Here is an 11,111-nt window from a genome sequence, read left to right on the forward strand (position 1 = left end):
CTCTTGCTCCTGCCCTGCCCCGCCCCGATGCCAGGGTGGCAACCTGCCAAGAGGCCCTGGCAAGCCCCCAGACTCCCGCTCAGCCCCCCGTCCTGGTCCCCAGTGCCTCACCATCAAAGCAGAGCTCAATTCACCGGAGAAGCCGGCGCCGGCCACAGGAATGTGTTTCATCTCTGGCCAGCTGACCCCTGGCGATTCCCGGCAGCCGCCCCAGTTTTGGGCTAGAAGTGACCTATTTACATAAGGCGAGCTCCCCGCAAGCCCGGGGCCAGTGCAGCATCGTGCAGGGTGGCCGTGGGGAAGCAGGGCTGGGGGTGCTCAGGTCCAGCCAGGCTGGACCATGCACTGCCGCTTGCCCAGCCCCTGCAAAGCCCCTGGCGCAGGGTCAGGCCCAGCACCCCACAGCCGCCTGGACAGCAGGGTGATGGCCTTGCTCAGGCTGGGCTGGCAGGAAAAGGTGGGTCCTCTCCAAGCATCAGGAAGCGGCGGCCAGGGAGGGGACCAGACACAGGGGAGCCAAGCAGACGTGCGCTCAGCATCGTCCTCCACGGGGCAGAGGCTGCAGCAACCGCAGAAGCGAGGTGTCCCTGCCGGGGCACAGGCTGCCCCAGCTCCCCATCCCCTCACCTGGCTGTGGGGCTGCCCCTTGGAGGTACCTCTGCCGGGGCTCAGTACTCCCCGGGACAGACCAAGGAGCCAGCTGGGCTGCCCCTTCCCCGTGCTCCTGCCGGCACGACCAGTGCCCGGCGGGGAGCTTACTGCCCAGGGAGGGCTGGAGCCATGGAGAGCCATGCTCAGGGCACACACAGCAAGGGCAGGATTAGTCCCTGGAGGGGAAAACATCCCAGCACTTGCTGAAGGTTTTCTCCCCAGTACCTGCTACTGCTGCCTGCAAGGGCCAGGCTGCTTCCTAACTCCGTAACCCCGCTGCCTGCCCTGGCCGGGAGGGACATATCCGGAGCATCTGCCTCAGGTCAGCCTGATGCCGCCTGCCAGCAGCGTCCCTGCGCCGGTGGAGGGAAACCAGTCGCCCCCCAGCCCGCCGCTGCTCTACCGTTATCCCGTCCTTCCGTTCTTCACTGTGCCCCAACAGGTGGGCGACCACCAGGGCCCCTCAGCAACCACACCCCCCCTCCCCAAACCTATAAGCTGCTTGTCCCAGTCTTGCCCCCGGAGAAGCCCAGGCGCAGGGGTGACGGGCAGCCGCTTGCAGGCAGGGCCATGGGAGCCCCACTCCCGTTACGCAATTGCCTTTCCCCAAACACAAGGAACTGCTCAGAGGGATTTGTGCAGAACAGCATGGAAGGAAAACAGACCTGCTCTTGAACTTTGCAAGATAATATGTCATTCAGAGCGCTCGCCTTCTAGGTCGCCCTCTCTTTAACCCTTTGAGGACATGGTCTGGGCCAGGATGCCTGCGGTTTAAATCAACGTGCAAATTGGGGGGATTTTTCCTCCTGACATTTTGCTGTTGCAACTTTTAAAGCAATTAATTAAAAAGGTCACCTCTGTCCCCGCTCGCCGCCTCGCACTGCTGCAGGCCCAGGAAGCTCCCAACCACCTTGTTGTTGCTTTGCGGTGCTGGCACGGCCCCCGCTAATCCTCGGGCAATATTGGCAGAAGGATTTCAGCAGCACAGGCCGGGGCCCGCAGGGGCAGGGGCCAGGTCTGCCCCCCAGCCCTGCCTCCCACAGCAGCACCAGTTCCACCTGGGGTTTTGTTATTGTTCTATGCGCACCCCCCAGGGCACTGGCTGCTGACTCCATGCTGCTCCGAGACCAGGTCTAGACCCAAGCTTACGCCGCTGGCAGCGTTACTGAGAGCACAGCTCCCTGCCCATACTCAGGGCCCTGTCTGCAGGCAGCAAAACAAAGAGGACTTGTTCTGGAGGCAGCTTGCATCAGAGCAAATGCGATTGTTCTCATCGGATTTTATGAATTCCCTCCAGAGTTCCTACGTAACACAAGTACATTAGAGGACTTTATCCCTGCTAATTTCAGACTACAAAGTCAAACCGTGCATCAGATGAATCTGCACAGGCAGGCTTATGCATATGCAGCACCAGCGACAGGCGACCGTAGGGCCTGCCAGGAGGCTCGTCATGAGCTCATTAGCGGAGGGCATCGCATCTTAAGCAGCAGAACCGAAAAGGAAACATCACACGTTGCAGCCACGGCCCCTCTCCGTGTTCCAGGCACCCTGACTCACACCTACGGCACATCTCAGGGACAGCAGGCAGGAAGCATCACTGCCCAGAGCATTTTGCAATTTTAAGTGCCAAGAATAAATAGCTCCATCCTCCCCGCCAAGGCTTTTTGCAGCCGGTGCCAGAGCAGCTCAGAGGCAGATCGTGGAGCCCTGTCAGCTGCACCCTGCACCGGAGACTCGTGAAGCAGCAACAAGTGGTAAGTTAAGGATGGGCAAAGTTACCTCATGGGGAAAGCCCCCCATATTCAGACATGAAATAGTGACTGCAAGACGTAAAAACACCTGTTTAGTTTCTGCCTGAACACTACAGAACAAACAAAACAAAAACCATAAACTAACATTGTAAGAGCAAAGGTAAAAAAACAAACCACCTCTTCGAAAGTACAGAATAGCACAGGACAGCCACCAGAGACACTGATCAGGAAAACTCAATAGCAACAGCCAGGGAATATGAAACTAAAGCTGCAACTAAAGCTGTGTGGCTACAGGTGATTGAAGAGGGTGACCTTCCACCAGCCGATCTGCCTTCCCGTTACACCCCACCTCTCCTAGGCACACCTGCAGGCAGCCAAAGGATGAGCTGGGGAGATGATCCTGGCACCACCCACCTCCCCAAACTCTTAATCTCTACATAAACTTGCTGCTTTCTCTTGGGCAACCCTAACACACAACATCCCCATACTTACCTCAGCACTTCCACATCCAGTCTTCTTCCATACTAGCACAACAACTAACAAGCTTCACAAGGGCAGAAGTTATTTATCTAAAAACAGTTAGATAAACAAATGTTCTTTTCCTAAAAGAAGCACCAGTGGTTTGGAGTTACTCTGTTACTTCAGTTACTCACTGTCCTCTCACTTTCTGATACTTCCTTCCCATCTTTGTCCCAAGTAAGATTTTAAGCCTCTTAGGATACCTTTCAGGCCCTGCAGCTCTCCCCTAGTCCCTGCCATTGCAGCTAATCCTCTAGGAGTTTCTTACGCATGTTTTGGCTCAACTAAGATTAAAAAAATGTCAGTAGCTCTCTAGAAATAGGTTACATAGCCTGAGATGTAGTTTACAAGATCCTGAAAGAAGAAAAAGGTTGTTAGAGATTAGGGAGCAAGTATGTTAGGGACAAGTTCTCACTTATCAAAGTCACAACATTCTGGCTGGAAGGGACCTCTGGAGGTCTCTCACCCAGCCTTCCGCCATTCGGTCCCTCCAAGCCATCCTTCTCCATCTATGGAGGCCCCATTGCCTCAGCCACTCCTCAAAGGGCAAGTGCTCCATCCCCCAACCAAGCTTGGTGGTTCCCTGTTGGACTTGCTCATCACTCTTGACAGGAAACCCAGAACAGATGTGCTATTTCACACACGGTCTCATGAGGCAGGCAAGAGCCTTGGTGTTTATATGCTGCTTTTGCATTACACCCAGAAACATCTCTAAGCTTCATCTCTTCCTCAGTCACCAGCAACAACAGAAGAATCACTTACAATGAACAAAAAGAATTTTATTGGAACGTATACACACAGGGATAACAGAGGTATCTGAGTAATCAAATATGGAATGTTTAAGAAAGTTAAAATAAATAAGGATACCAAGTTTTGCCAGTGCTAGGTCCAGCACCAATATAAGTAAATGCCCTCTGAACAAGTCTGACTCTGACAGGACCATCCTTGCAGAGCCTGTAAAGATTCCTACCACCAGAAAGTGGCCAATAATTTTGGAATACAAAGAGTCACAATAGTGCTTTCTACTGATGTGCATTCACACTGTTTATTCACTACTTTCGTCTCTTATTTCTTTAATAATATCTATTAAATTCTGAAGTCCAAAAACATAACCAGTGTCTTGGCCCTCATGCACCACACTATCTTCTCCATAGTACTTGCAGGTTGTGTGGGCAAAGTCTATCATACGGACATCAACAGTACTAGCAGTTGGTTTGTAGGCATATGCTCCTGCCGACTCATCTGACGATTCCTCTGAAAGGTCCTCTAAGTCCTCCGGGTCTGAGTCGACAGCTACTTCCTGCCTTTCCTTTCCATCATAAATGATCAGCAAGGAGCTCGAATAGAAGCGATAAGACTCCTGTTTCTCTAGAACAGACTTGAGCTCAGTCAGTTTTTTAATAACAGATTCGAACAGTTCCCTGCGCAGATATTTGCCATTATGAAAGAACTGGTAAAGTGCTTCTTTAAATCCTTGGACTGAGAGTTTTCTTCCGTGGTATTTATTCATGAACATTAGCTGGCCAGTGCCTGCCTGGTAGACCTGCATATACAAACACAAGACAAAGAGAAAAGGAATAGTTAAAATTACTGGTAATACTGACTCAAAGCCTTCAGAAAAAAAAAAAGAAAAAGGACATGCTACAGAAAGCTTTTACAAGATGACACACTACTCTCAAAATTGCTCTTGCACAGTTACAGAAACTGCTAACAACAACAGATCCAGCAGTGTCTACAGAATTCAGAGCCACGGAGGAAATGGAAAATTCCTTCAGTTTAGATTTAAACTTTTCCACCAGGACTGTAAGAATGAGGAGTTTAAGTGAGATTAAGAAAGCTGCGGCCAAGATCTCCAAAATCAAGCTACAACTTGTACCACAGCCACTCATTCAGCTCATTATTTGCCTCTGCTCACAGATGTACCAGTTGATTCCCAGAATGCTGAGCTCTAAGTGACAGCAAACCCTCCCATGTAAAACTGAGGTGTGCCCCGTAATCCTCTGACTTCTTTAAATACCGAGGTGCTCCTGCGGGAAGATTCCTTCCTATAGGACAGTAGTGTATGCACCACACAGCTAGATAATGCCTAAACCTTTGGGTCAAGTAAGGATTTCAGGTGCCTCCAAAATTCCTCCTTGTTTTCCAGCACAAGTCTATACTGGAAGGTGAACAAGGAGCAGGCCCCGCTCAAATCCAAGCACACTGTGGTTAGAAATGCAGCTCCCACATTTCCATTCCTGCCTCATGCTTTTCTCCAAAGTTAAACAGCGAGCTGAACACCAAATGTGCCAACAGTCATGCTGTGAAACAAGTCCCAGCAAACACTGCTGGCATAAAAATCTACTGGATGGGAGGAAAGAGACTTCAGAAAAATACTCAAATACAAACAGGTTGTTTCCCATTTGTCACTCTAGGAATACAGAAACAAGTAAACAAAACACTCAGGTGAAAGTCCACATAACTCTATCTCCTTATTTGACCATGAGTCTTATCACATTTACCAAGCCACTTCTTGTCTGCACTTTGCAACAAGTCTACTTTAAGCAGTGAAAGACCTGTGGCTTTTCAAAGCTGACAAGACAGAACTGATTGCTTGTTAATATTCTGGCAAATTTCTACATGCTTTACTCAAAACACATGTACTGGCAGACCCTCCTTTCAGTTGTTTCCTACACTATCCTGAAATGTTAATCCAATCAGTAATTTTACTGCACAGTTTAACTGCTGCTATGGTGCAGGAGACTGTGCTTAGAGAACACATTCACTGATGTAGAGCGTGTGCTGCAGGTTGCTCCTGCAGATGCTGCCACCTTCAAGGGAAGTGATACTCAAAAGCGTCATTCCCCTCACTGAAGGAAATGAAGCACAGCATCTTGAGGATAGCAACACATGGGATGACTACATAAGCCAAAAACCCCACTAACAGAAACAGGTGCAAATCTGTTGCTCTACACATAAATAGTTTTCCTCTCACCTGCATGCCACAAACTCGGACTCCAATAACAGCTGATGTGCTCTGCTGACACTTGCGAATCTGATTAGCCTTCTTCTCTTCTGATGCATCATCTCCATGCTGTCGGGTTCCCATCTTAAGGTCCAACACACATGGTACTTCATATCGAGATGTTAGGTTTTCCAGCAAAATGAATTCTGGTTAGTTAAGGAACAATCTTCACAATGAGGAATACAGGTTTTAAAACCATTATCACAGATTTTGTAGTGCCACATTCTTAAATTTAAGCATACCCAAAACATGCCCAGTATATAGTAGCCTATCAAAAATTACTTACATAAACTTGGCATGAAGCAGAGTGGATATCTAGTTCCATTTTGACTGGTCTCTAGAGAAGACAGGCCAATTTCCACAGTAAGTGGAAAAAAGCAAGCAGGGTCATATAGAAATATAAGATGGCAGCTTATATTATGGAGTACTTCCTGCCTAGTAAGAAACTTTTTTGTGGGAAATTTTGTATGCTTCAGTCACCATTCAAAAAACAGTGAAGCATTTTTACTCCACCTCTGAAAGAGATGTTAAAAAGCACTTCGGACATCTGTAGTAATACTGTTTCAGAAATATCACACACTTCTACTTAGGTAATTTAATAATCATCTACAGTGAAACGGTGAGGATACCAGTCATGAAAGGTTTTCTATCATTTTGAACAGTTTATATTAGAGAGAGATGTTGTAGTAATCCATTCACCGAAACTCCTCACATATGAGGAACTTGTTTACCTAAGTATACATCCTGCAAAAATATTAGTATCTGTATCAGTTGCATCCAAGCCTGCATACAGCAAGATTTCTTTTCCACAGAATGCACAGGGTGGAGACGTTTGCCCATGGTTCCAGAGCACAAAACCAGTGACCAAATTCATGAAAGCTGAAGCACTTCTGGTTTTGTGTTTCTCCTACATGACAGTTTATATTCAGCTTTTCTTTATCAAAAAGGCTCACTAAAAGGAGACTACTAGAAGTGGACAACTCCAGGTATTGGAATACCCTCTATATTTAAAGCAACATTAAGAAGTTGCTAGAGAGAGAAAGATGATGCTAGTTTTTAAGATCACCAATACCAAAACAGTAACAAAGTGACAGAACTTTTCTGCTCTGAAAGCTTACAGTAGTAAACTGGTTTTGTGGAAGATCCCAAACAGTGTGCTATAAAACCTTTCCACTAACTAATCCACAATTTGTAGATTTGAATTAAGTCATCTGAATTTCCTAGCCTAGCTAGTTTATTACATGCTGGAAAAGCCCATATTCTGGAAAGTGCTGGCAATCCCTTCAAAGTCACAAAATAAATCATGGCTTTAGAGACTTTCTCTGGATTGCAGTTACGCCTGCGCTGTACTTTTATCTGGCACATTCAAGAAATAAAAAGCAGAGCCCTACTCATTCCATTGTTATGAATTATTTTCAGGAAAGGATACTATATTGATTCCGGTGTTTTGCATTTTCCTTCATCCGCTGTAACTGCTGCTGGTGACATTTCATGCTCCAAGGATTATGGTGTTTAAACTGTGAACTGACATTTCCTTTTTTCTCTACAGTATAATACAAGACTTCAGATTTCTTCAGCCACTCAAATTCTTCCTCCAATTTGTGACTAGAAAACAGAACAAAGCAGCAGATTAGAGGTCATGTAGAAAAATAAGCACTTTAAAGGGGTTGTCGGTGGATTTAACTTTACAAATTATTTTGCTCACCTTTATCAAGAGCTAGCATAAGATTCTTTTGCTTTCTGTGCAATAGGAAAAGTTGCCCATCAGCAATATTTCAACCTTTATAAAGCTATTTCCATATTAATATAAATCAGCATATAGCCAAATATGCTACAAAACATGTAGTAATTCTATTTATATATTCTTTACCTGTGTGAATTACTTCCATAGAAGTAATGCAAGAAATAGCGATATGCTTTAAGATTTATCCTTTGCTCAGGTCACTGTTTTTAGCACAATACATCACAGCTCAGTTTACAGTAGGCACAATTAATATAAATGAACAGGGGGGAAAATGTCACTAACAGGGATAAAGCAGGATTCCTACAAAAGTGTGGCATATATAGCAACACTGCAATTTTTTTTGTCTTTATACAACTATTGTGCTTTTGCAGGTGGTTTGGGGGTTTTGTTAAACTTTCTTTTTTTGCAGAAGCTTCGAAAATAACTTTGGGAAGCCTTTTTCAATTCATCACAGGGAAAAAAATAATGAAAAGACTGGGCTGAGGACGTATCACTTTCACTAATGAACCTGTCTGCACCAAAGAAGTCAGGAAAAACAGACGAAACAAGAGCAGAAAGCGAAAGTTAAGAGTTCTAGAGAATTCTCTGAAGTCCTGGAGACCAGATCCTAATTTGACAGCAAAAAAATGTTATACTTCAACGCTCCGCATTCCAGTTCCCACATCAAACTTGCCTTTTCATTTTTTCCTCTTTCCTGTGCTGTCGGACCCACTCCTTAGAGATCTTCTCATTTTCTAACAACATTGTCTTTTTGTTAGTCCATCGTAACAGCTTACTCTTGGGTTCACAGTCAGAATTATCTAAGTTTTCTAAGTTATCGTGGTCCCCACTTAATGGATATGCTATTAGACACAAGTTTCCATCTTCATCCTCTTCAAAGCTCACAGACACCACACCTGAAGAGAGAAACAACACAGGCAGTTATGAACTGCTGAAGTGACAAGCAAGCCTTTTAGAACACATGATTTTACACTAAGAATATAGCAACTTTTGTTTTTTTCTCTTACCCTGGTCCTTAGTTTCTATCTTGCCACAGGCCAAACCTCATCTGCCAACCTAACAAATATCAAAAGACCTAGACAAAAATGACACCTCACAAAAGACAATTTATCATATTAACAAAACAACGATACAAAAGGTTCTTTTCTCTCTGATGCAGTCAAGTAAGAGACAAATAATAACAGGAGACAATTTCAATTAATAAAAGTTTTTATTAAAGAACCTGACTGGGCTGACCCTAAGCGAGATGTAAAACAGTTAACATCTTGCAGTGAAAAGTGACCTGCACAAAAAAACCCACAAAACAAAACAAAAAAAACCCCCAAAACCAAAAACCAAAACACACCAAAAGCTTTAGGTTTTGCATGACAGCAAAGCGAAAAGGACTTATCCAAACAAGATTTGGTTAATAGATCCTCAGGGAAAAGATGTGCAAGTAGAGCAAAACAAGGAAAATGTCACATTACAACAGAAACTAGTCCAAAAGCTTCCACTTAGAATCACCACGTTTAATTATACATTTTCTTCTCCTTTTTGGAATATATGGAATATATTTTATTGATACTGGTTATGCAGCAATCTTGTGAAATAAATAACAAAAATGTAGTACAAAACAAATCTGTGGTACAGAAACATGGTGAACCTTGAAAGCACTCTTTTTTCTCATCCTCCCCTCAAGAGTCTCTAGAGCACTGCATTGCATTTTAAGAGTCTTAGTGGAGCGCTCTGACAGAGGTGTGCTCAATGCTACATTAGCAAGTTTCAGTGGTTAATGAAGGAGCCATAACAATTGGCTGAATTGTTTTTAATTTTATTTTTCAGTCCTCTCTCTTTTCTCAAATCAGTCTGCACAGTTCTTGCAGCTCATCACTAGGCCAGAGGGGAGAGGTCTCGGCGAGAGATTGGCACTTCTGAGCTGGGCAGGCGGCTCCGAGACCTACAGTAGCCAGGGCAGGGAGTGTAGAAGCTCTGACTGATAGTCCTGCTGCCACAAAGGAAAGGACAACAGGAAAAAAGGGGGGAGCCAGCTAGCAAATGGCCTTTGGCTTTATTCTGGAAAATAACGAGATGGACCAAGTGAGGCCCCTTACCCCTAAATCCCTCCCCACAAAGCCAAATACTGGTACAATAGTTCTATTACATTTTGAGAAGTATCATTCAAAGATCACATTTTCTTCCAGTCCAACAGAACTTGTAGACAGACATGTTAAAAAGTCTCTGTAAGCATGCAGGGAGTATAAAACTTTGAAACATCTCCTCTGAAGTCTTCTGCCAGTTTCACAAACAGTAGGCAAAACTGCATCACCCTTATGGTTGTTAAAATCAATGTGCTTTAAAAAGCAACGCCATTTTAAAAAGTGCTTCAGACATATTATTTATTGCCAGACAGCAGTTGATGGAATAACGAAGAGAAAGAAAAGTGTTTCTATTAACTAGCACAATGCTTAGGAGAACTGGAATTTCCACTCCTACATAACATCTGACTCAGCCTCATCACAGCTACTTGATCCTTGCCTACCTAAATGCCATGAATTTTCATTTCCTTAATGGCAGAAACAACACTGCAAATATTCAAGACACCTTACTGACATGTATTTATTGTTATCAAAATGAAAAGTCAGAGGAGAAATCAAAAACCAGAGAGATCACAACTAAGCTTACACAAAACATTGGCAACCAGTCTTATCAAATCCCTGTAAACAAACATTAACCAAGCGGCAAAAAAAAAAATATTTAGAAATCCACAAAAAAGCAGCAGAGAATTACTGAAAACATTCACAAGCTGTTAGCTACTTACCTGTGCCTAAGGGAGATATATGGGCTATCACCAGCAGAGCTGCTCTACTCTAATGCTGTTAGTCAGCCCAAACACCAACTTGGCAAGCATTTCCACCCTGCATCTCCATAGCCTGCCTCAGACAACATCAAAATACATGAAAAGAAAACCCTAAAATCTCTTCGGCACAGAAGAGATTTCAGAGATAACAGAGCACAGCACGCTTGTATTGACAGAAAGAAAAAGCCCAACGCAACCCTAAGGTTTGGTCACTTACCCTCATATTGTGGAGTGAATTTACGCATTTCTGTTGGGAGAGTCTCATAGAACTGGTGTTCCCTCTGAATAAGGGGTTTACAGATGGTCTTGTCATTAAACCGGAGGACACAGGAGTGTCCTCCAACCTGGTGGACAAAAGGCTCGAGCAGGACTCCCTTGGAATAGTGCTCCACTTCCATAGCTCCAAATGCTGGGCTCATCCTTGTAGCACATTAGACAGAAGGCGGCGACAGTAGTGAAGGCAGTTCAGAGCCAGAACCCTCCGAGATCTGAATGTGTTTATTCCGATTCACAAGTCTGTTAAAACAAACACAAGAGAGCGCCGGGCCGTCAGTCTCCCCGCACGCTGAGGCCTGGGTGAACAAGACTGAGAGCCGGTGCCGCTAG

At 45.0% G+C, this 11,111-nt stretch overlaps 1 protein-coding gene across 1 annotated transcript; it reads right to left on the reverse strand.

Moving 5' to 3' along the window:
* Positions 1 to 3,679: 3,679 nt before the first annotated feature.
* On the reverse strand, positions 3,680 to 11,009 carry IP6K2 (inositol hexakisphosphate kinase 2). Its single transcript, XM_010290086.1, has 5 exons — positions 10,723 to 11,009; positions 8,343 to 8,565; positions 7,355 to 7,530; positions 5,896 to 6,071; positions 3,680 to 4,464 (listed from the first exon to the last, which is right to left on the reverse strand). The coding sequence occupies exons 1-5, from the start codon at positions 10,922 to 10,924 to the stop codon at positions 3,967 to 3,969; spliced, it is 1,275 nt and encodes a 424-aa protein (XP_010288388.1). The 5' UTR covers positions 10,925 to 11,009; the 3' UTR covers positions 3,680 to 3,966.
* Between the last annotated feature and the right edge of the window lie 102 nt (positions 11,010 to 11,111).

Source organism: Phaethon lepturus, unplaced genomic scaffold (assembly GCF_000687285.1).
Source record: "Phaethon lepturus isolate BGI_N335 unplaced genomic scaffold, ASM68728v1 scaffold30756, whole genome shotgun sequence".
Lineage (NCBI taxonomy): Eukaryota > Metazoa > Chordata > Aves > Phaethontiformes > Phaethontidae > Phaethon > Phaethon lepturus.